Source organism: Microtus oregoni, unplaced genomic scaffold, assembly GCF_018167655.1.
Source record: "Microtus oregoni isolate MIOR12 unplaced genomic scaffold, Mior012 000108F_ref0000382, whole genome shotgun sequence".
Lineage (NCBI taxonomy): Eukaryota > Metazoa > Chordata > Mammalia > Rodentia > Cricetidae > Microtus > Microtus oregoni.
The window spans coordinates 1,754,107-1,780,411 of record NW_024544726.1 but is presented as its reverse complement, the minus strand read 5'-3'; the positions used below and the strand labels follow the sequence as shown (position 1 = coordinate 1,780,411).

The 26,305-nt window shown below is 38.9% G+C and overlaps 2 protein-coding genes across 12 annotated transcripts in view; one reads left to right on the top strand and one right to left on the bottom strand.

Annotated features, from left to right (window-relative positions):
* Cask (calcium/calmodulin dependent serine protein kinase) overlaps positions 1-26,305 on the top strand; it is a 330,840-nt gene that overhangs the window by 174,442 nt on the left and 130,093 nt on the right. The gene's annotated exons all lie outside the window — the stretch shown is intronic.
* LOC121443500 (probable G-protein coupled receptor 82) lies at positions 8,247-9,230 on the bottom strand. Its single transcript, XM_041645251.1, has one exon. The coding sequence runs from the start codon at positions 9,228-9,230 to the stop codon at positions 8,247-8,249; it is 984 nt and encodes a 327-aa protein (XP_041501185.1).

Below are 26,305 nucleotides of genomic sequence, written 5' to 3'. Positions count from 1 at the left end.
TAGATCCTGATGCATAGGCAGCAAGCAGAGAGAGAAAAACTGGGCCTGGCATGGGCTTTAAAATCCTCAAAGCCCACCCCCAATGACACACCTCCTCCAACAAGGCCACACCACTTAATCCTTCTCAAATCATTCACCAACTAGGGACCAAGCATTCAGACATGAGCCTGTTGGGGGCAGAGCAGGTTCTAATTCAAACCACCACAAAATTAAGCAGGAAAAATTGTCAATAGAGTGTTGCAGTATGTGGTTCTTTTACATTTAATGAATACAAAAAAGTGAATATATACAGAGTAAAATTTTTCTCGTTATATATACACATATAAGACAAATATTTTACTCTCTAAAATACATACAAGAAAAAATAGTCTGGAAACTTAAAATTTGTAAAACACAGTGTTAGTTATGTAACAACATTGTGTGTGAAACTGTTTGCTCAACAATTTTATTTTGTGTGAATTCTGTCTTTGACAGAATAAATTTTTGTAAATATTATATTACAAGTTATGATTATGTGTAATACTTCTAATAATATAATCAGATTTTGATGGGTCATGGTAATTGATATAATGGGAACTAAACCAAGCAAAGCATGAAAGTAGTTATATTTGACTTCATTTTCTAGTTTAGCATCTGTTTACATATTCCATAAATATCTGATTCACATGAAGTGCAAGCCCTGAAAGTATGACGGTGTCAGAGAAGAGACTAAGGGACTCATCTTATTACATACTGCTGGAGTCTGACCACATGTCAACACTAAGTGACTTTGAACAACAGCTGACATCATTGCTCCCTGTACAGTTTGGTTAGAGATAGACTGGAACTGGTCACCTCTGTCACCCAGACTTGGCCAAGGTCATGGGGCCAGCGCACAGAGGCCTCAGTCAGTCTGCTGACATCTCAGCTCAGGTAACCAGAACTAGAGAGCTGACTAGGTCTTCTTCCTTCTCTCATAGCCAACACTTCCTGCACTCTTTTCATGTGGCCCTATCTCCAGAAGGACAGTGGCTCACTTCTTCAAAGGAATGGAAGTTGCCAGGCCTGTAGATGCCTAGATCCCAATTCCGTCTCCGTGTTGCACCTTTAGCATTTGATTGAATTATAAAAGTTCATGGAATTAGTATGAGTTCCAGGGAAAGAAATATAATTGTCTTTAGTGGGGTCTGTTTTGTTTGTTTGTCTTGGTTTCTTTGGTTTGGTTTGGTTAGGTTTTGGGTTTTAGAGACAGGGTCTAATGATTGCTCTAACTGGTCTTGAACTTGCTGTGTAGTTGAGGTTGGCTTCCTGACTACTACCTTAAGTGCTGATATTACAGAAATGTAATCCCATCATGTCTAGTTAGCCACATCTTTTTTATTTTTTGAAGTATACAAGAGTAAAAGAAGTTTTGGTGTGTGATCTTTATAGACAGGCAAACCAATTTTTAGAGAGGTGGTAAGTATCATTAAGAGACAGCATCAGATGGTTTCCTGAAGACAGTCTTGAATGAAAGGGTAGTTGTATGAGGACAAGGGAATATTTCACAGAGAAGGAACAGTGTGTGCAAAGGCCTGAAAGTAGTTTTATACTGGGTTATATTAAATTAGTTTCTTTTTCTGAGGAACATGCCATGTAATTTTTAGGAAGCACTTGAAAATCTACTAAAGAAGGAAATAGAGAAGTAATTCTCAGACTGCAAATTAAGAAATCACTAGGCAAAAGCCCCATATTTCAGATGTCAGGGAGACTCAGCAGAGGACTTGCAGTGTGTTGGCCTCTATACTCAGGTACCATTATGTTGATGGTGCCTGAAATATGGGCATTTTGTATGAGTGAATGAATAGTCAGTTTACTTCGTTGACATTGTTGAATTGGGTATATTTTCTTAAGATATTCATCCAAGGGATACTTTTCAAGCACCTACTGTCCTAGAACCTGGCGCTACACCAGTGTACAAGACAGTCACAGCCCTCGTGGGACTGCCATTATAAGACAGGGAGATAGATAGCAAGTCATTGTGCTGCAAGAAGTAAACTGGCAGTTCAGAAACTGAGAGGCACTCAGGAGACAGAAGCAGGCAGATCTCTATGAGTTTGAAGCCAGCCAGATCTATAGAGTGAGTTCCAGGACAGCCAGGGCTATGCAGAGAAACCCTGTCTCAGAAAGGGAGAGGGAAAGAGAGAGAGAAAAACAGAGAGGAGAGGGAGGGGATAAGAAGAAGAGGGGGATGCAGGAGAAGGAGCTACAGGCTTAAATAAAGTTGTCAAAGCAGACACATTGAGATGTCATGGCACCCAAGCAGAGACTTGAAGAAACTAGAGGAAATATGCTGAGCCAATACCTAAGAGTAAAGGCACGAACACAAGTGTCCTGCTTGGACAAGCAGCATGGAAGTCACTAAGGCCCAGGCAGAGTGATCAAAAATCAGAATAGAGACTGGATTTGATTGTGCTCAGCTCAGAGCAGAGTAGGAGCATTGCAAGTGGCCAAAAAGAAAAGAAAATACAAAGAGCACTTAGATTGCAGCTGTGCTTTGAAGGTTGTATCAAGAGAATTTCCTAATACTTTAGTAACTTACCTAAACTTAGTGAGATTCAAGTGCTTGTTCTAGTGGGTGATCCTGGTTGCTTGTCTTTGTTAGATCTCAGGACATCCATATAGCCAGAAAGCCTTCAGCTGTGCCCTCTCGCATGCAATGCCAATATATTTCACACAACTAATAATTTCAATTTCCACTTGGTTTATTATGTTATTATTTTATTATTTTTACCACTAAAGCAGCCTATGCAGGATTTTTTTGCATCCAAGTCAGTGGTGTGTGTGTGTGTGTGTGTGTGTGTGTGTGTGTGTGTGTGTGTGTTTGTGTGTAGGTGTATATTTTGATTTCTACAGTTAAAATGTTTTGTTTGTTTACATCCTTTTTAGTAAATGAAGCCAATAAAGACCACGGCAATACTTTATTTACATGAGAGAACTTTAGACACACTCTTTCTCTCTCCCTCCCTCCCTTCCTCCTTCCCTTCTTCTCCCTCACCTCCCCTCCTCCCCTCCCTCCCCCTTTCCTTTCTCCTTCCTCATCCCTGCCTTACCTGATTATCTAAAAGCAGTAGATTTTATATTGATTAATCATACTTTTTCCTCTCCTTAGTGAGTGTTTCCTTTGGAAATCATAATTAAGTTGAAAAGAAGTGTTTTGGTTAGATTTGAGCATATAGTACCACATAACCATAGTGGAAGCTGCTTGCTTTGGAGAAGCAGTTTCTCAAGAAGTTGTATTTTTAATTTTTTTTTTAATTTAAGAAGCCATGTCATGATAATGAAGGATATCCCAGCAGTCATACTAGTAAGACTGGGAATTTCACACTTAGTGTGGGAAGCTGTCTAGGATATTGTAGTATGCTTAAGCAGTACTCTGGCCTTTGTTCATTAAAGACCAGTAACATCTCCAGCCCTCCAGGTTGCGGCAACCAGAGATGTCTCCTGAGGAATAAAACTGCCCCCTGTTAAGACCCATTGTTGTAATATTATATTGCTTGTGGTTTGCCTCCTTGTGGGCACTGAAGCTTGCATGTTCTGTTTTTTTCTCTTGCCATCTTCTTCCCTTTAATTCTTTATCTTGTGAAAGGTCAGGGAAATTTCCATTGTGATTCAGTGATATTGCGCCCCCCCCCCTTAGTCTTCTTATCCCTAAATTCAAAATACTTTGGAGGAAAATCAGACCATCGTCAAGGTCAGTGCAGTTCCTGGCTCCTTGGTTGACTCTGGGAGAGCTGGCCCGCTTCTCTCAGCTCCCCTGAATCCCAAAGCATTGCCTGGGTTTGCAGAGACTTGGCACTTCTCAGCCCTCTGTGTCTCTCACTCTGGTGCAGCTTCAGGAATTGAAGTCGAAGAAAAGCAGCTGTCGAGCATGCAGACTGCTTGCCAAGCACAACCACTCTCCATTCTGAGCAGGGCCTGGCCCAGGAGGTTTGGGAGCTCGGTTTTTAGTTCTCAAAACTGCTAGCCTCAGTTGCACATACACTCATCCTCCTGCCTCCGTCTTTCTGCCTGTGCTTCCTCGGTGGTTTCCTTTGCAGCCTGTGTCAGCACGTCTGACTGCTCTTTGGTCCCCTTCTGCTCTCAGTTCTCCTTTCACCTGCTGAGTGCCTGACTTTATTAGAAATGTACGTTCTTCACATTTACAATAACCAGGACTTGCCATAGCAGTGCTGACTTCTTGAAATATCCCTTCCTCTTGTGCTCACTCGCTAACATTGCCTTTACATCAGCTACCACAACTCCAAAAGCCCCCATATTGTATTCTCTTTTAAAGAATCGATTTTTATTCAAACAAGTTTACTTTTTTAAATTGAATATAGATTGTTTTCATACAATATATTCTGATTACAGTTTCCCCTCTCCCAACTCCTCCCAGTTCCTCCCCACCTCCCCTCCCATAACATCCACTCCCTTTCTGTCTTTATTGTAAGAAGCATACTGATAATTAGTACTTGAGCATTACTCTTTTTTCATTTTTTTATTGATTTTTTAGTGAGCTCTACATTTCTCTCTGCTCTCCTTCCTGCCTCTTCCCTCCCCTTCAACCCCCCCCCCCCGCAAGGTCCCCGTGATGAGCATTAGTCTTATAAGGTCCTTGGGCATCTTGTACACATTTCATTGGATTATAAGCTCCTAATCATTGGGATTTGAAAAAAAGTCCCACAGGTCTTTAAAGTATGAATATTTCTTTTGCTTATTAGAAGTAGCTTCTTCCATTACTCCTTACCTGAGCCCAGGGAGTCATGTGTCATATAGCCAGTCAGGTTTTAACACTAATTATAAAACTTTTCTATCTGCAGTAACTTTTTGAAACGGTATCAGTGGGGTAGGGGTATCACATGGCAATCCCAGCTTTAGGCTATATGACCGAAATGCTCAGCAAATTACCAGTGTTCCCTCTGTGGTTTGCCAGCAAACTTTCCTTTCACCCACTTATCCAGCGTAGCTCCCATCCTGACAGACTGTAAGATCAGGAAGTCCTCACCAAATCAGAACCATGTTCCATCTTCCTCTCCTACCCAGAAAGGACTGACTTGTTTCAGATTAAATAGTGCATCCTGAATTCTGTTTGTCCAGACTTAATGCTTTGAATTGCTGCTTTATAATTTCACGGTTGCCTTAAGGGAACTATATGAGGAGGGAAGGAGAGGGAAATTGTGCCTGCTTTCTATAGTTAAAATATTGGTTAAGATTTCTAAAGTACAAATGTTAAAATTAGGGTAGATTTAGAAAGTGATACTTTATATAAAATATTTTTCTATGATATTAAATAACCAATTCTTCAGTTTCTGAGGAAAAAATCAGCACAATAGTTACCTGTTTAGGAAATCATGTGAAGGCTAATGTGTGGAGAATAAAGTCAACATTTAATTTAATACAGCTTCCGTTTTCTATCAAAATGAGCAATTTGACGAGAAACTACGTACCTCTTAGCATGTCAGTTTTAAATATAAGTAATTCTACTTTGGTAATATCATTTATTTTTAACATAGTGCATAGAGCTGTAAAGCGACTTTTTAAAAAAACAAGGTCTCACTATGTAGCCGTAGATGGTCTGAAACTCACAGAGATCTGCCCTGTCTCTGCCTCCCAAGTGCTGGGATTAAAGGACCATCATACTTAGCCTATAAAGTGATTTTTCAAATTATTTTATGCATTTGGGTGTCTTGCCTGCATTTATGTCTGTGTACCATGTAAATTTGGTGTCCTTGGAGGGCATTGGGTTTCCTGGAACTAGAGTTATAGTCATGAGCCACAGTGTGTGTGCTGGGAATCAAACTTGGGTCCTCTGGAAGAGTAGCCAGTACTCTTAACAGATGAGTCATTTCTCCAGCCCTGGGAAGTGATTTTTAAATAATGACTTTTTAAAGTTTTATATATGTTTTAAACTCTTACTGCAGTGAGTTAATAATGTGATATAGTTTCCATAAAAATTATGATCATTTCAGTTGCTCTTAGTCTAATGAGTTTGGGGTTTAAAACTCATGTAAGGATAATGTGTTGTGCCTGTGGAGACATCTGAGCATCTCAGGCAGTCTCCCAATGAATTTTGAGTTACTCTGTGATTTGCATATCTACTACATGAGATACCTCAGTTTTCAACCTGCACACACGGAAGTCACCAGGAATTTCCAATTCTTCTTTGTCTCTGCAAGTTACTGAACCAAAAATTCAATCAGTACTATGAAAGAATGGGTACACAGGCTGGGGAGATAAGTCAGTTGGTGAAGTGCTTGCCACACAAGCATAAGGCCTTGAGTTCAGTCCCCAGAACCCAAATAAAAAGATAGGTTTAGTGACACATAATCCCAGTGTTGGGGAGACAGGCACATCCCTGGCACTTGCTGGCCAGCCAGCCTCAGGTAATCTGCAAGCCCCAGGTCCCAGCGAGAGACCCTCTCTCAAAATTAACATGGCTGACTACTTCTGAGGAATAAGACCTGAAGATAACAGTTGCCACACCCAAGCACATGCCCCAACACACACATACTCGCAAACACATACACAGACTAGATATACACTGTTAATACCTGATGCCAGAATATGTTAGAACTTTGGATATTTTCATCTCCCAGTTAAAGAATGAAATAAAAACAACAGGAACTTACTGGGTATATTTCTGTATTGGGTTTTGATAAAAATTACACAAAATGTCTAGTAATTTGAGCACATAGCTCTTAGAAAATCTGTCCTACACTTCTAGTTCAGGAACAAAGCCTGCCTTGAAATTAAAGATTTGTAGTATCACATGAACTTAATGTAAACTTATGTTAACACCGAAGTGATTCCCATGTGGATGAGAGGAAAATGAGTCTTTAAGCAGTGTCTAACAGGGGTAAGATTTTACTCAACTCTTTTCTTTGGTTTCTTTGTGAGAAAACAATGGAAGTAGAAAAAGAAGATAGATTATAGCTCCAGTGGAGTTTAGGATAATTTGGGGAACACAGTTTTTATTTTTGCTTTTTAATCATAATGTATATAATACAGAATATAATTACTATTTTTCTTACTGGCTGATTACATGGAAGAAATGGTCACTAAGAAATAATTACTTCTTAAATATACTTAAATATACTGGAGAAATTGAGATGACCTCTTAACTACACATCTGGATTTTCTCATCAGTAGTACATTAACATGCTTATTATTGTAATTATTAAAATTCTACTCATGAAGCATATACACGAGGACCTAACATACAGCAAGTACTGACTAGCTGCTAGCTCACAATAGTAACAATATCTAATTTAATAGTAATGATATGAATCAGATCATATTTTCTGTTCCACAATTAAAGAAATTAACATGTAAAGAGAGTAAGTCATTTGCCGAAGATTGTCCAGCTAAGTAAGAGATGGGGCCAGTACTGAACCCAGATAATTTAAATCCTCAGGCTAATCTTTTATATGACAAGATTACACTTCTTTACCATTCATTCATTTAGTTTACAAAAATTAATTGAACATAACTATATGGCAGGTACTGTCATTAATTAATTAATTAATAATTAATAACATTATTTATATTGGAAATATATGAAAATAGCATGAAGATTGGCATATAATTATATATTATATTGCTTTTTATTTTGACAAGGTATAATTCAAATGCTTAAGCATATTTGTAAGTGAAATCTGTTTATTAAATATTGGAATCATTGAATGTTGGCTTTCACAGTAAAACGAGCCAGGTAATACTAAATTGACTTTGCGATGCACTATTCATACAGTTAGATAGGATGTAAATGAAGATATTTTTTACTGGTTGACTTTTTCAGTGCTTCCGTTTCTAATTCTCTTTTTAAAGTTATCAACAAAATAAAATTTAACCATAGATGGGTTAATGTGTTAGGTTAGAAAGGAGGCAAACCCATAAACCTTTTGCTTCTTTATCCTTCAAATCATAAAATATTGTGTATTGGACAGAAGATCCACAGTTGACTGAAAACAGGAAAAAGTTTGTTTGATTTCATATACAGTAGAATCTTTTTGATGTACTCAACTTGCTCTGAAAGTCTCTGCCATCTCAACTTTCAATATAAGTAGAACTCTAAGTCCAATTTTATGCCTATATTTGTTTATAAAACTAAAAACAAATTCCTTGGTGCCCATTGTCAGCCAAGCTGTGACATGTTCATCATTTAATTTAATGTCACTAATAGAGTCACATAAATACTTTTCCCTTTTGTGGTGGTTTCCATGCAAAAGTCAACCATATGCGATGAATTAAGATTTTGTAAAGACGTTATATAGTGTCTTCTTGAATGTTTTATCTAATAAAAGAAATATAATGGGATCTGTACTACTTCTGGCTGATGCAAGACAAGTGAGGATATTTTTTGCTTCTATTAAATAATTCAGCTGCTGACAGTCTCCTCTCTTGTGCAGAACATAAAAAATGGGTTTAAAAATACTATATGGAAGAAAGCAAACAACTAAGAGGACTTGAATGATCAAAAGATGTTTTTTCACAGATCTGTAGGTCAGATCTCTCTCTGTAAAGGAGGTACAGGTCCTTACTCTTCTCAGATGGCTGACGAAAGAATAATATGATGTCACTACTACTAAAAATGAGAATCCAATAAATGTGGTTCCAATGAGACCCGCAGTCTGAGAGATGCTGGCTCCCAGTTCCATCTGCCGATTGTAGCACTGCCCTTCTCCTCCTTCTGTAGCCTCTACAACTGAGTAGTATAGGATAATGGGAATAATTATGACCAGCACAACTCCCCATATATAAGTACACATTTTTCTGGCAAAGTTGGGCTGGCGAAATCTTTTTAGTAAGTGACCATAGAACATTCTCTCGTAGCATGAGGTGGCCTCTTGCAAGGATTCCTTTTTCATTAAGGTGGCATAGCGGCTTATGGCAATCCAGCTTAAAATTAAGAGGCTGACAAACATGCTTACATGCATAGATAGGGTTCCCAAAAAATTGACCAGTCTGCATTGTACAGATTGATATTTCCAGTAGAAACCCTTCAAGAAATAGGTACCCATGAAAGGTATGGCTGTGCACACAAGTAAGTTTGCAGTCACAAGGTTTGTCAGGTAGACATGTGTTGATGTTTTCTTACCTATTTTTGTTAAAAATACCCATTGAGCAAGTGAGTTTCCAAAGAGACCAACAATACACAAAAACATGTAAGTGATGGGTAAAGCTGTGGTAGAAACCATGGAGGGCTGGATGCATGTCGAGTTGTTACTCATTTATACCAGATTTTCTTGAATTTTGTCACAGGAGCTAGAACAGAATTACATATACTTAATATTAAAACTCTATATGGTATTTAAGTTATGTCTCTGTTTTTAAGCTTTTGGATAAAAATAGCAAAATGTATTGGATGGAGCTAGAAAATGCAGATGGTTGGTATTTTACCTTTTCTAGTTGTCACAGTGGGCCAGTTGAAATAAAAGCAACAGTATTTAAAGTGATGGGTAATGCCTTCGTCTAAAAACAAAAAACAAATTTTGATACAAATAGTTAAAAATGCCTGAGATTTATCGTTTCTAGGTTAGAGGAATTTAGTCCTTAGATTATAAAGCAATATGTAAATCATGATAGCTTTTGCATAGAAATCGAAATGCACATATAAATTAATACATGTTGATCAGAGGGCAGTGCTAGAAATGTAGTCACATTAGCAGACATGTAAAACTCATCACTTTATATGATAACTTAAAAATTAATAAATAGTTTTTATGTTATAGCTCGTATTTTTCAAAGTAAATAAAAGCTAGTTTTTAATTACAACATTGATTATATGTAGTTTCCGAGTATATTTATGGCTAGATTAAAACACTTTTCTATAGTACTATTAGAAGGGTCATTTTCATAATTCAGAAGTAAACCCAAAATTCCAAATGAACAAAACTCAGACAAGGTCCTGAATTAAACAGCAAGAAAACATTAAGACCAAGGTCTCCAGAACCCGTGGTCATTACGAGGTCATCAGTAATCTCTCATGCCAAATAGTACTAAATTCTTATATTTCAGTAAATTAAATTCTGTGTCAAAACTATACTTGGTATGCTTGGTAGCTAGATACCCTAATGTGTCCTCCTCTGTAATCTAGTATCTGTGTTTCGTAGAATTTGTTTGTTTATTTAGAGGACATAGTGTTTTTAATCCAGTGTAAATGCATCTGTGGTTTTTACTTTTTAAAAATGTTTATTTTATATGCATGGGTGTTTTACGTGCATGTATGTTCATGCACCAGGTGTATGCAATGCCTGCAGAGGCCCAAAAAGAATGTGGGCTCCCCTGGGGCTGGAGTTATAGTAGATATGGTTGTGAACTACTGTGGCTACTGAGACTCACTCGAACTTGGGTTCTCTGGAAGAGCAACTAGTGCTCTTGTTACTAAGTCATCTCTCCAGCCCTGGTTTTTACTTTTTTGTTTTGTTTTTCAAGGCAGAGTTTTTCTGTGTAACCTTGACTGTCTCAGAACAACTGTAGACCAGGTTGACCTTGAATTTATAAAGATCCACCTGCCTCTGCCTCCCTAGTTCTGGGATTAAAGGTGTGCACCACTACTACAGACCAGTTGGTTTTTACTTTTTTATATCTTATTTTTAAATCTTTCTTGCTGCAGAGGTATATGAGAGAAACTGAGGGATCATATACAAACATTTATTTTTTTCTTTAATTTTTTCAGGTGAGAGTAACAGAAAAGTTACTGGGTTCTAGTCAAATAAGAATCATGATTTCTGTCTCCTAAAGTTGCAATTATCAAAGCGGTTTTTCCTTTTAAGGAATGTGCTTTTTCTTTAGAATGAACCATTTCTCTGTCTTCACCATTAACTTGTGGTCGCTGTACTCTGCTCTTTTGGAACATACAGCAGGGTCTCTTTTTTTAATCCCCTTCACTCTTTTGATGATAAACATGAAAAGATTTTCTCATCCTCTGACCTCTGCCTCTTGGTATTATTGTATTCTCTATCCCTCTTCAGAATCGTGGTCTTATTATTTTCTATATCTTAGATTACTTTAGAATTCTATGCCAGATTTTATAAAAATGAGGATTATTTCCTAATATATTATCATTCTTGAAAGACTTAAAGACTGTGCAGTTTGTCTGCATTCAAATTCTGAGACCCTGAATTAAGGTGTATCACTGTCTTCATTTTATTTTTTTACAGTTTTTACTTAGAAATTGTCTTTGCAGCTGTTGAACTGCAATGTGCTGCAGTTAGAGTCTTCAGATGCAAACCTAATCTGTAACATTGCTGATTTCAAAATCAGACAAATAGAGATTTAAGTGAACCAGTTCATTTAGTAAGTAAAATCCTTCTGTTCAAAGGATAATTTGATTGTTCAGAAGGCCCAAAGCTTCTTTCAAGGGATGAAGCGTCTTATATGAAAAGCAGTAGCTCCTGCTGCAGGGACAATGCACTGCATGCTAAAAAGCAGCAGAGGCAATGGCGCCATCATGAATATCCTTAGCAAATATTCCCTAACGAAAGGAGGGCAAGAGACTATCAAGAAGGATCAATGATGTTGAGTCTCTACAGAAACAAATAACACTTTCCCAAATATGTGTCCCCTTGAGTAATAGCCTTGGATTCTAAACCTACTGGAAAAAACAGTTTGTAAAATTTGTAAAATACCACTAAACTTGAGAAGTCAAATAAAAGTGAGCACTTACAGAATTGCTTCCAAGAAAATGTCTGCAAGTGTGCATCCCTCGACAGAGTGTCTGTCTACACGCTGGATCTCTGCTAATGTGACAAGTAGGTGATGTCTACAACTCTAGCAGGTATACTCATGGCTAGCTAGACACTTACTCTGCTGACTACCTCACTTAATGATAAGAGTTCACAGTTCAAACTGTTGACTCCTTTCAGACAGTTACAGTTAATCGTTAAGCTAAAACTGAACAGAGGGACCCGCCCTTACCTGTATAAGAAGCTTATACTGACTAATATTGTACTGTTCAGGCTAGTGATCCAAATTTCAGACTCACAATTCTCCGATCTTCACTCTTCCAGTATCCTTAACCAGTATGAATAGTCTTGCCTGACAGCAACTACAATGGGGAGGAAAAGGAAATTAGGGTATTGAAGAAATTCAATAGTTTTGGAAAATGTAGCAACTACCTCTTCCCTCAAAAAAACAAAACAAAAAAAAAAACATTGCTTATTTCTCTATTTCTTTAGCGGGAGGAAGTTAGTGGGCAATCTACCTATAAACATATTTAGTATACTTCCTTATGCTTATTTTCTGAAGTAGTTAGCTTTACTATTGTGATTGGCTGAACTTACATTTAAAGATTAATCCCACATAGCTAATTATTTTTCTGTGAGCATAACAGAAGGAACTGCTCTCCAGTAACTCAATAAAATACCGATATAAATTTGTCTTTAAGCTTAATTCCAAAATTGTCTGCGGATTGCTTCTTTACAATCCATCTTTTCCAAGAGTAGAGGAAAACAAAACGTCAAGTTTTCTTAGTTTTGACAGCTCAATCAAATCAAGCATCACTCTGCTGGATTAAAGCCTCATGGTCATCAATGATCTTGAGGCTGTTTTGAGGTTGAAAAGGCTGATGCCCAGAGATGCTCACTGTGTACACAGACTACACCCAGGGACAGGAACCCAGTTTGGTTCTTAAAACCAACTTTTTCTCCACTTCGAATTGGAATGTGCTACCTTCATTTGGAGTTGAAGTAGTAGTGAGTACATCAGAGCATTTGATGATGGATTTGGGGATCCTTGGAAGTAGCAAATGTGTTTCAGAACAAGTTAATAGTCATAACAAACTATGAAATTAAGCTTACACATATGGTTGTTTAGTCAATATGTGAGAGGCCCACTAAGTGAAGGGTAAATGCACATAGCAGAGCTATGTCTAAGAGCTATGTACATTCAGCAGTGCACCACTGAGCTACCTACATCCCTAGCCCAGTTTTGCCGCTTCTTGTTTCCAGACCCAGTTCCACCCCATCTGCTTACCATTCATCCAGTATGCAGAAGTTGAAAAAATCAGGTTTATTCCAAGATTGATCCGAGAAGCTAGAGAGGGCTATCATTAGCAATGGTCTACATTAGAGAACTGAGTTACAAGAAAGGGCTTTTATAGGGAGGGAAAGTCTGGTTTGTGTAGTGGTACAATGGGCAGGAAGCTCTGTGCCCGTTTCCCTTCCCCTTCTGGCAAACTTAACCTTCTAGGGCTAGCTACAAACATACTAGTTTTCTACAAGTTAACCTTCAAAGCATACAAGTGATTTGTATGCTTTATGTTGATTGATGCGGAGAATTAAAAGAACAAGGAGGGCTACACATTCTGATGTTATCTGAAAGTCACCAGAAGTTTGGGATCTATAAATCTATAAATTGCTTGGCAATTACCATCTTCAACATTTTGCTATACTTTGCTTCAGCATTTAGAGTAAGAAAAGGCAGAAGAGGCAAAGGTAACTGCCAGCAAGGGAAGGAGGGATGAGCACATAGCTTTCTCCTCATTGTCCCACTGCAAAGCCAGCCCCTCCCTGCCTTTATAAAAGCTGTTTCTCTTTTTGGCAGTAATGGGGATAGAACTCAGGGACTTTTGCATATCCAGCAAGCCCCTTGAATTCCCCAAGATGGACAACACTTAAAAAGTGGCCATTGTTACATTCTTGACTGCTTTGTATTCTTGTGTTCTGTATTTTTCTTGAAGAGTGCGGTTCACGCGGATATTTATTGGAGTTTCTGCCACGGTTCTAGTGACATGTGGAGGTCAAGGAAATAGAATGGCTAACCACAAACTGGAGTTTCTTAAAATTCAGTGAAGATGTGCTGTGTTATACAGACTTCACATGCTCTGTGAAGTAGAAAATGGAAGAAACAGTAAATCAAAATGGTTCCAGAAAAACCTTGTGAAAGTCACTGAAAGGGGAGAACAGAGACTGTGTGAGGAGTAGTGGTGGGAACGAGGCTCAGAGGAGTAGCAGGCACCTGACGTGACACTACTAGTAAAATGATGGAAAATTTCTAAGAAGTAGAAAATATTTCCAGTAGTAGAAAAAAATTAACATCAGGTTATAATAATAACACTAGCAAAAATGTTACTTCTCAGGGAGACAGTTCAAGAATATTAAGCCAAGTTGTAAGTTCTCTAGGAAATAAAAAGTGTTCCTTTGTTACAAGGAGGTTTTTTTTAATTTGTTGTTGTTGTTGTTGTTTTGGTTCTTTGTGTTCCCCATCATCCACCTCTTCATAGTTCTGCTTTATTTGTCCACATGTAAATGTTCTTATGTGATTACTGCTTCTAGCATCTGACCAAACAAAGTGTTCTGCTCTCATCCTTATGATCTGCCTCTTGGAAATGTTATCTTCCCCAAGTTTAAGTTCTACCTTGAGCTAAATTTTCTTTATGCATGTATCAGGTGCAGTTTTTAAATCTGGCTTCAGAATTCCTTTAGAGTACTTCAGTAAGAGTGGTCCAGAAAGTGGCCATGTTCTCATTAATTTTGCAACCCATGGTGAGCTGTGACTATGTGATTGGGGAGCAGGAGGGTGCTCAAGGTCACACGTACCAGTATCCATCAAAGGCAAAAGCCAGAGGACGTGAGATAACTTAGTCATACTTGAACTTAGGTGTTTCAAATGGGAAGTTATTTTTGCCTCTTCTTGTTAGTATCTAATCTGGCTGTAACTGGCCTTTTAAATTGTCCATCTGACCAATCAGAAGCTCAGGGCATTAAGAGGGAAACTGATATACAAGACAAGAACACGTCTTATTTCGTACACATTTAGAACATTACATACTAAAGATCATGAGTTCTCTCAAAGAAGGCCGTGCTAGTAAGCATTGTTCTGTTCAGTGCTTACCCAAGGCAGTTAGCTCTAGAAGTGAAGTGCAATCCTGTTACTCAAAGATGTGGTTTGTTCAAGCTCACTCAACCTTCTGTTCTCTTCAGGATGTGGTGTCTGGCCACAGCCCTGTTTCCAGTTCTACTGCTCTCAGGCCTTCATGTCTACTACAAGAAGCAGTAATCATGGGAGACACATCTGTACCTAGAGTTCAAGCCCCTTCTCCCGTAGCTCTAACAGAGTAGATTACCCATCCTAATATGCCAATTCAAGAAACAAATGAAAAATTGCAAAGAGCAGGAAAAGGAGAGTTAATCACATGCACACATCGAAAATAGAAACAAAACAATGAGGGCTGATGAGACGCCAAGGACAATGGCACGGGGTTTTGATCCTACTTAATGTGCTGGCATTGTGGGAGCCTAGCCAGTTTGGATGTTCACCTTCCTAGATATGGACAGAGGGGGGAGGACCTAGGACTTACCACAGGGCAGGGAACCCGGACTGCTCCGTGGACTGGAGAGGGAGGAGGAGAGGAGTGGGGGGAGGGGGAGAAGGGTTGGAGGAGGGGGAGGGAAATGGGAGGCTGGGAGGAGGTGGAAACTTGTTTGTTTTTTTTATTTTTATTTTTTTCTCCTTTTCTCAATAAAAAAAGAAAAGAAAAGAAAATAGAAACAGATAAGTGTCTAGTGGCCCCAGGCCCCTCTGCAGGTTACTTACATCAGCTATGGGTTTTATTTTATTTTATTTTTTTGGTTTTTTCAAGACAGGGTTTCTCTGTAGCTTTGGAGCCTGTCCTGGAACTAGCTCTTGTAGACCAGGCTGGCCTCAAACTCACAGAGATCCACCTTCTTCTGCCTCCCGAGTGCTGGGCTTAAAGGCATGCGCCACCACCTCCAGGCCAGCTATGGGTTTTAAATAGAGGGCAAATTGAGGCAAGAAGTCAAGAGCTATGCATAATTATCAACCTTTGTCAAGGTGTAGCCAGTACTTTGTGTGAATCACCTTGTGATCAACAAATTGTTGACTCAATTCTGGTTCAGCAAGGTGGGCTGTAGAAGTTGGAGGGGACAGGGTGGTTCTCAGGGGATGGTTGCTCATACTGTAATCCTTGTTGTGGAGAATTGTCCTAATCTGGGGGGTAGACTCCAATGGACTGCTGGTTTAGGATAATGACTGCAGAACTTTAGGCACCTTTTAGGTGTCTGGAGCAGGAAATGGTAAAAAAAAAAAAAAAAAAAAAAAAAAAAAACGATACCAAGAGGCCTCCTTTAGTCTTGTCTTTGTGTCCTTGGCCTTGAAGGGCAATGGAATAAGTTAATTATTGTGGGTCTTTTCATAAGCATTCCTTGGGTGATTAAAACATAACAAGTAACGGAAGGTAGAAGGGATAGATGTAAAATGAAGGCAGAGGTGCCAGACTTATATGGGGGCCTAAATGAGAAGGTAATGATTTTTAGGAAGATCAGGACTTTTTTCTTTTTTCCATGTATAGGTGTGTGCACATGTTCCAGTGTATGCACGTGCATGTATACATGTGAAAGGCAAAGGACATATGCAGATTCTAGCCTCAGAAACACCATCCACCTCCATTGAGGACAGGATCTCTCATTGACCAATGAGGCTAGACTGGCTGGCCACAAGGATCCTGACTCTACCTTCCCAGCACAGGATTAAAAGCACCCCACCATACCCGGACTTTTTTTTGGAGGAGGGATTCTGGATATCAAACTCATGTCCTTATGTTTGCATCAAGCAATTTTAACCCCCTGAGCCTTCTCACCGGCCTTCTAGCAAAAGCAGTTTCTAAGTGTCTGTTAAACATTGTTTATTAGTGCCCCAAAAGGGTGCTCTTCTTACTTTTCAGAGCTGCTTTCTTACCAAGCAGCATGAGTATTTGTCTCAGTAACTACTAAAAAACAGTAGAAAATTCTAATCAAAATTTAGCCATTTCTAAATATCACAGATGCCCTTGGTTTCAATCCCAGCACCAGAAGCAACAGCTAAACATTACCTTTCAGAAATGCACTGCACAGATACATTATAGCATCCTCCTTAGCACTGCACAGATACATTATAGCATCCTCCTTAGCACTCGCCACACAATTGGAGTCACCTCAGAGGTGGCAGCTGGGATGCAAACACGTAATTAGCAGGTTTAGGGGAGGGCAGAAATCTTAGTAATGGAATAAACTCTTGAGGGAAAGAGTTTGAACTTTTGGCTTCTTTAAATCAGCCAAATGTGAGTCATGTTTCAGAAGCAACCATTCTTTTCTGTGGGTTCTTGGACAGCCAAAGGTAAAGATGGACCTGCAACCCTGTTACTGCCATGCCTGTGCTATCTTGTAGTGTTCACAGAAACTTGCTTTCCTGAGAAACAGGCATTTTTGAAAATGAAGCGTGTGACAAGGTTCTAAAGGTAATGTGACCTATTGCATTGCCACACAGAAACACACGCACACATTACACCACAAAACAGCAGCTGGGAATGCAGAGAAATGAAGGTAATTAGTCACGTATCAGCGGCCAGAGTTCTCCACTGCTTTTTTCCAAGAATACTGTTTCTCGGCCATTTTATTACTCGCTACTTCTTTTGAATTTCTAGATAAAACTGTTTTGAGATCAAGGCTGTGTTCCATGTCACTTCCTGTCTTTTATTCAAGGAAAGGAGGGAGGGGCTTCAAGGGAAGATGAGGGAGAACTAGTTATGAGGTCTTCCTTCCTATACCTGTTAGTGTCTGTATTTAGTTTCTCACACTGAAAGCCCCAAATATTGAAGTAATATGTTTTACATAAACTGCTCTTAGAAAAATTGTTTATAGCCAGGCATCACCGGTGGCACAGGTCTTTAATCCCAGCACTCAGGAGACAGAAGCAAGTGTATCTCTGTGACTTCGAGGCCAACTGGTTTTACATAGAAAGTTCCAGGTCAAACAATGGTATATAATGAGACACTGTCCTGGGAGTGAGGGTCAGAAAAGGAGAATTTGATAATAAATAACAATCCCTTAACTACATTTTTATAATTATGCATATACATACATAAAAGTTTTAGGATATTGTGGAGATGAATGCCATTATTTCTTCTACTTTCTATATGGTAGATACAGGCTCATAGAGGACAAACTTATTATCTATGGTAACCCAACTAATATAAGGTCTTAATTTGACCTCAAGTATTAAATGCTACTTTATCCTGACTCACATCAAATAGGATAGCACTCACAGAATCTGCATTGTTCTTATTTATTTATTTAAAAGACATTTCATACCATATATTTTTATCATATTTTCCCCTCCCCAAAATTCTTCCTATCCACCCAACTTTATGTTCTCCCTCTCTTTGTGTCTGTCTCTCTCTCTCTCTCTCTCTCTCTCTCTCTCAAAAAGTCAAAACCAAAACAATGGTGGGTATGTGTGCATGTGTGAGAAATAACAAAACAAAAAGCGCAGACGCACAACATAGAGTCTGCTTTGTGGTTATTGCTTTTGATAAGGTGGTCAACTAGGTATCTCCTTTGACCAAAACCAGTTCTTACTTATGTACCCATTGCCAACTTTCCATGTAATCTGAGGGTCGTGCTTTGAGATTCTGAATTTAATGCTACCCCTTTACCCAGTGGGTGTTAGCAATCATTGATGATTCCTGTTAAACTAGGGGTCTCTTCTGCTGGCACTTGCATTGTGGTAACTTTTGATGTGTGGAAATAGGTTAGAGTTGAAATAATAATTTCAAGTCATCATTCCAAGCAAGTCTTTTTTTCTAAATCTTTTAAACAGCTCTATTCATGGCACTGTTTCTAATATTTTCTTCTTGCCTTTTCTTTCAGGGAAAAGCAACTTGAAATGTAATGCTTTCATAAAACTAAAGCATCGATGCTTGGAAATAATAAATGTTCTTCATTTCCGCATCTCCAGAAATAAATACCTAGTAGAAAACAATCGAAGAGAAAAACTGCATTAAATTTTAAACAGGGCAGCTCTCTAAGCTGCGTGCTTCTTTAAAGCTTGGCCGCCAGAGGGCAGTGTATCACCAGTGTCAAACCGTCTGCTAGCGCAAGCTGAACCTGCTTACATTGCAGTTCTTTCCAGCTGGAAACTAAGCAAATAGAAAAATGTGGGGTTCGTCCTTTTAAGCCCTAACAAATCTTTAAATGTCATTATTCTAGTGGATTAAAACCACTTTAAATTTGATAAAATCAAAATAATTTTAAAACAATCCTTTCTGTCCTTATGATGAAAGCCATGAATAGGATTCATGAAAAGGATTCTTTGGTTTGCTTTTGTTTTGTCTTGCTCTAATGACTATCATTAGACTCTAATTATCCTGAGGCTAAAGTCCGACAGGATGGTGTGATGGCACGAGCACCCAGGAGGCAGAGCTTGATGGATCTCTGTGAGTCCAGGCTGTCAGCTACAAATAAGACCTCCCTTCCCCAAAGGAAAGGAAAAGAAAAATCTAACATTTATCATGGGACGGTTTTGTGGCCATCTTCTGGTATTTAACTTTTAAAATAAAATTATGGCAACTGATGGATATAGTTTGAAAAGTCAGATAATACTAAAATTCTTATAATGAAAATAATTAGTAAGTGTATTTTAAAGTAGATTTTACTTTCTGAAGAAAGTATTAGAAGAGATGCCCTTTATCCTCAACTGGCCTCACTTCCTCCTCTAGCCTATCAGCTGGCCTGATCCTTCCTCACCATTCATTTCTCTGCATCAGGGGCACACATGTTGTTTTAGCCCTGAGAAAATGTGATTTGCCACCAAACCTTCAGTTGTCCTGCCACTTCCCATCCTGCCTGGGGCTATCACATAACTATACTATTCCCTCCGCCCACCTGACAGACTAAAGAACTGGCAAATAAAATCACTCCAAGAACTCAGTTTTTCCTAAAGAAATATATTATATCCATTATCGCCTTTTTAGAAATTGGTTTTGATACATTCTTTTCATTCTCATCTACCACATTCCTCTTAATAGCTTTCAGATTTGATGTGCTCACTAGACTTTTATGCTTTTTCCTCTACGTAGAGTAAGCTAGCTCCTTCCTTAGGGATTAATAAGGTGTGTGTACCTTCGAGTCCACTGTTTCCTCGGCAACATTCCTCAGAGCGAAGAAGATTGTGCTTCATGAAGGACCTGCCATGTCCCAGGCAGGTCTTGGAGCTGTCGCACTGCTTTGGTTCTTCCTCATATTGAAAGCTACATTAAATGTGCCATGGATCTGGGCCATTTCCTTTGTAATTTTTATCCAGTATTAATAGCCTTCCCTTTCTTTTTCTTCCAGAACATTAATCTGGCTTTGCAGTAAAACTAGAAGAAAAGCCTATTCCTGCTAGCTTCTAGTAGTTTGTTCAACTAGAAGTTTGTGGGTAAATCGATGGAAAGATAATCATTCCAGAAGGGTGGAGGAGCTTCCACCATACTAAGCTGTCCTTGTCACCGTCACTCAAGGTTTCACTGCTTTGAGGATTATAAATCTCAAATCATTGGACCAGGATACTCACATATGTTTACTCAGTCTTTGCTCCCTAATTGCCACAGCTGCTTGGAACCTTGTAATCGTTACCCACAAGAGCTGACCCCATGTGTCCTGTGTTTTTCAAGCCTCACTGGCCACAAAGGGGAACTGAATATGAGCATGCATGCAAACCTATCAGTTCCCTTTGCAGCCAGCTGAATGTGTTTGTTTAAAGGATATAGGGGAAACGGTGTTTTTCTTCTGAGTACAGACTGAATTTCCCCATCCAGATGAGCATTTCTGCTTCTGGCAGATGGAGAGGGGGTGTGGAAAAGAAGAGGGCATGCAATTATGAGAAAAGAGGCTTAAAAGAGAAAGTAGAGACACAGAGACAAAACTGAACTGAGGAAGAGAAAGAGGTGCTCTCAGTACAGGAAAGGAAAACAGCAGAAGGGAGTGTCCCGCTGTTAAGAAAGTCTCCATTCATAGGGCACCAGAAAGGGCAGGAAGGAAACAGAGGAAGGAACTGGCGCAGAGGAACTGTCTGTAACACCTATGCCAACAGTATCAGCCAAAGGCCTAAAGAACTTTTGATCTAGAAATTTACTGTTGGGCAATGTTTGAAAATAGAGCACAGACTGGCCATGGTGATGTGCGCTTGTAGTCCCTGAACTTGGAAGACTCGGTCAGTAGAGTAGTGCGTTGGAGGCCAGTCTGGGCTACATGGAGAGACCCTGCCTCCAAAAGAATAAAACAAGTAACAGCAGGGGGATTAGGATTGCTACTCTCACCCGAGTTCCTGTCATTGAGGCAGAGTTTTAGAGAAGGTGCCTTGTCACCATTTTCCATTGCAGCGTGCTGACTAGTTTAGCCACCCAGATTCCACAGATATATACTAATGTGTCCTCTGGCACCTTTCCAGATGCCCTCACGTTCTTTGTCTGCTTGCTGAGTTTCAGAGTATGGTCTGGCTAGAATAACGCAGAATAGATCTGCTTTCCTATCCCAGTCACCACTGTTAGGAATGTAAGCTACAATTCGTTTCCTTTTGTCGGTTTCTTCCAGAGTTGGCCCAGAGCAGCTTTCATTGTATACTTCTCTAGATCTCGTGTTTATCCTCAGCTCTTGGTCATTGCTCTTTGTGTATTTCTGCCTTTTCCCTAGCATTTGGCTATTTGAGTAACATACGTATTAGTTTCTGCTTGCTGGGTACACTTATTAACTCATTCAACCTTCTTAGCAACTCTCTAAGTGAGGTACCACCATTACTCATGTTTTGTTTTTCTCTGGAGGAGGAAGAGCTTGTCCAAGGCAATTCGTGAATGGTGGAGCAAACATTTGAACTCAGGCACTCTTTAGCCTGTCTATTATGCAGCCTCTCTGTTCAATATTTACTGTAATGTTATTAAGCTCTAAGTTGGATTCCTCCTCCCCAAGATTCTCCCCATGGTCATACCAATGAGGTCATAGATCTGACTCCATATGCATTGGCCAACACTAATACCCTGGACTGTGGAAATAGGAAATAGGCACAACTGACTTTCCCCAGCACATCTTCCCCTTCATCTTCTTTCATTCCTTGGTGAAGTACTAATTCTTTTCTTTAATTAACATGTGACATATTAATATATTTAATCAGAAGACCTGATCTAAGAGAGTATTTCTTAAATGTGTTCTTACATATCATACGTGAACATTTGGGTTTTGTAGTTTTAACACTCAGAAAAACATTTCTATTTTTATGTCCTCAAGGTCCCCTCGTTTGACACCTCTGTACTATTTATAAGTAAACGACTTATATCAAAAATATGGTTTCACCTACAAAGTGTAGAACCCTTGAGAAATGATATTAAAAGACTAGTGACTACCTAGATTTATTAATGAGTTGTTTTTTTCCTTGCTACAATTGCCTGACAGAAGTAATTGACCTAAGTATAAGCACATGCATGTAGAAGTTATTTGTAACCATTTAAACAAGAAAAGATTAGTATTCAGAATATATAAAGAACTACTTCAACAATTTTTATTATCAATTAATCAATTTTTCCCAGCCCGATCAGTTTCCCTTCCTCCTCTCTTCCCAGTTCTTCCCCACAATCTCACCTCCACTCTTTCTCCATTCTCTTCAGAAAAGGACAGGCCTCCTAGCCATGGCTTATCAAGTTGCAGTAAGGCTAGGCACCTCCTCTCCTATTAAGGCTGAAGTAGGCAACCCTGTAGGACGAAAGGGTCCTGAGAGCAGGTAACAGGTCAGAGACAGTCTCCCTCTGTGAGGAGTCCTGCAAGAAGACAGTTACACAACTGTAACATATATGCAAGGAGCCTAGGTCAGTCCCATGCAAGTTCTCTGGTTGTTGGTTCAGTCTTGTGAGTCCCCATGAGCTCAAGTTAGTTGATTAGGTGGGTTTTCTTATGATGTCCTTGGCTCCTCTGACTCCCATAGTTCTTCCTCCCTATCTTCCACAGGATTTCCTAAGGTCTGCCTGATGTTTGCCTGTGGGTCTCAACATCTATTTCCATCAGTTGCTGGATGAAAGCTTCTCTGATAATAATTGAGCTAGGAAGTTAAGCAACTAGGGAGGAGGGGGAGGTACAACTATGAGCAGACCATTTACTCGAGAATGCCTACATGTGGGAAGTGTTATGGAAGATAATGCTCCATTTCCCTAGTGATCAGGAAAGTGTGCACTGAAGCCACAAGGAGATACCCATCTTATACCTATCTGATTGACAAACAGTAGGTGATGAAATCAAGTGTTAGCAAGGATGTGGGCATCTAGGAGCTCATTTCCTCCCACTTGTGAGATTTAGTGTACAAGTAGTAAAATTGCTTTGGAAAATTAATTATCAGAACTGGGACATGCTGAAGACCTGTATAGTCTTACAGCCAAGCATTGCTGCTTGTAGATGTCAACTCTAAGGAACCTCCATGCAAGAACCCTGGGTGAACAGAAAGCTCCTCTTCACTTCACCATGGCTCCTACTGACAGAAAAACTGGAAACCACCTAAGTGCCCATTGGTAGGGGAAATGTATCCTAAAACACTTCATCTGTGTTAAACTCATAGATAGTCAGAACCATAGTGGGGGAAAGTCATAAAATGATAAAAAAGGGGGGGGGGCTAGAGAGATGGCTCAGTAGTTAAGAACACTGGCTGCTCTTCCAGAGGACCCAGGTTCAATTGCCAGAGCCCACATGACAGCTCATACCTGTCTGTAACTCCAGTTCCAGAGAATCTGACACCCTCACGCAGACATACATGCAAGTAAAACACAAATGCACATAAAATAATAATAATAATAAAGAAACTATAGGTTTTAAAATAATAAAATGGTAAAATAGTATTTATAACACATGTAAACTTTTAAAACAAAAAGTGTATCTTATGCATGTGTTATAAAAATATAAAAATATACATTGAAAAGATATATATTAACTTTAGAAAGACTTTGAGGGATGCTGTGAGGTAAGCTTTAATATATCTAACTTTGAATTTTGTGTATAGGCATTAGAGAATTATTATTATTATTATTATCACTACCTTCTATATTTAGACAAGGTCTCATTGCATCACCCCAGCTGGCCCTGAACTCACTGTAAAGCCAAAGCTGACCCTGAATTTGCAGTCTCTTGCCTCAATATGCTAAATGGCTGGGACTACAGGCATACACCAACATGCCCAGTGAGAATTTTAAGACCAAAACATTAGCATCTGTTAATTTTGAGTCATAAGTATTTAACTGTCTCTTGTAGTATGGATATCCCCCCCTTTAAAATACGTTTCTGTTTTTTAAAAAAATACTTAGTCAGGTATAACAATACATACCTGTAAAATTCTGACCTGACTAAACAGTAGGATCACAAGTTCAAGGCCAGCCTCTACTAAATATTGAAGCTGAACGCATAAAAGAGGGGTGACATGAGTCAAATATTCCCAAACTGACTCCAAAATGCTGTGTTCTAAGGCTTTTCTTTATTAATGGGGAAAACTCACGGAACAGGAACGGGGGTCCAACCTCAAGGTGTAGAGCGTAGAAAGAAGAGAGAGAATTGGGCAGGCCAGCAGCTTTATGGGAACCCAAAAGTCACGCCCCAACCTGGTCCAGCCTCCCAAAGGTCATTGGGTGAAGGAGATTCCCCATCATCTCCCGCTTTTGTCTAAATAAGAGAACTCCAAACCCAATACTAAACTATATACAATAAGAACAGATATCAACTATAAAATTAGAATTACAGCCAGCATAAACAATTTTAAGCAAGGATCTTATGTAAAATGTTTTAATAATCATTCTATACTAAAGAGTCTAAGTCTTGTGTTAGAAATGGTTTGGCTAGATCATAAGAGGAAGGTAACTATGACTATCTAATCTTCAACCCCATCGAAGGCCTGAAAAGGGAGATAATATTACTTGAGTAGGCAGGAAGTGCAATCAAGCAGTTTCCAAAATGTGCAGTAGTTGACAGAGACAACTGGCTACCTGGGCAATCACCCAAAGTCTCATTTGCAATGTTGAAGCAACCAACTTTGGCTAGGGCCTAGAGTAACTAACAGACCCTTTTTAGGGGCAGGAAAATTTTTTAAAACCATCTTACCCTGTCTTGGCAAGGTTTGGCAGTCTTTCTTCTTGTATCCTGCTTGCCCAGTCCAGACATCGTGCACTTTGTCAGTGGTCAGGGCATGGGCAGTTCCTTGCCCAAAGGCCAGTTGTTCCAAGAAGAAAACAAGCTCCCAATGGAATGTCTTTGGTGCTTAACATTCTCTCAGTAATAGATCAGTGCTGCCAGGAGCAATTGTGTCTCACATCAACAGAACCCTAAGTCATTTAAAAATGCCATGTTATACAATTCTTTGAAGTGGTTGAAGATTACCTATCTATGCAGAATACAGTTTCTATGTATCTAAAAAACGTAATTAGTCTGACTATGAAAAGCATGAATGACTATTGGCCTATAATATTTAATATCTATATAACTTAATGACTAAGACTTTATATCAGAATATTAAACAGTCTTAAATGACCTCAAAGTGTAAACAGTGTATAAGTATCTTGATCAGAGTTAGAAATATATAATGCAATATGATGAATATATCCTAAAAGTATATCAACATACACAATGTCTTAAAGAGAGGTAGAGACATACATGCATACAATCTGACAAAATAACTTTGTATAGGTGTACAAATATTGTAAAAAGAAATAGGAGCATATTCAATATAACTAACTTGTATCAATATATAAGAATCTATACCAATGTAAATTGTAAATAATAGCTCACAAGTACTCACTCTATTAATATTATTATTATTATTAGTGTGAGTAAGTTCACAGGAATCTACCTATTATCCCATTCAATTTTCCCTCTTTTTTTTTTAAAAGATCTCTGGGCCTACATAATTTTGACCCCGCAACCCCTGCACACATGCAACACACAAATATATAAAGACTTGGCAATTACCATGGTACTTAGGTAGAGTGAAATGACAAGAAAAAACATTGTCTTAGCAAAGACAGTGTCTGGGGAATGAAAGCTGATGAGTTTGCATTCCCTCAGGTAAATATAGCTGCCACTTACACACCACAATACAGTGCTATGGTGCACGATGAAAGGCACAGGAATACAGTTTTATATGGAGTCCCATTCAGTTGCTTGTAAACATGAAGGAAATAAGAGACAAAGTGGGAATTTAGGACAAATCTCATATCTTATTTCCAGATCTGTGCCTATTGTTCCCACCACCTAAGCAGCTCACCAAGTCTTCTTCTGCAAACCCAGACAGAGCTCAGTGGCACTGCAGTGGCCACTCAGCCAGGCTATGACATGGACATTTCTCTATAGAGATTTCTATCATTATTAATTAATTAATCATCCACAGATGATCTAGTCATCTATGCTTTTTAATGTTTAATCATCTCTTTATTTACAACTAACTTTGTATTCCACTTATAATTGATTTAGCATGATACAAAGTAAGGCCATAAATTGGCTTTTTATTTTAAATTTGCACACACTATTTATTA

Bases quoted from the DNA above. Each gene is read 5' to 3' on its own strand.
- LOC121443500 (XM_041645251.1), bottom strand. From the start codon at position 9,230: ATGAGTAACAACTCGACATGCATCCAGCCCTCCATGGTTTCTACCACA.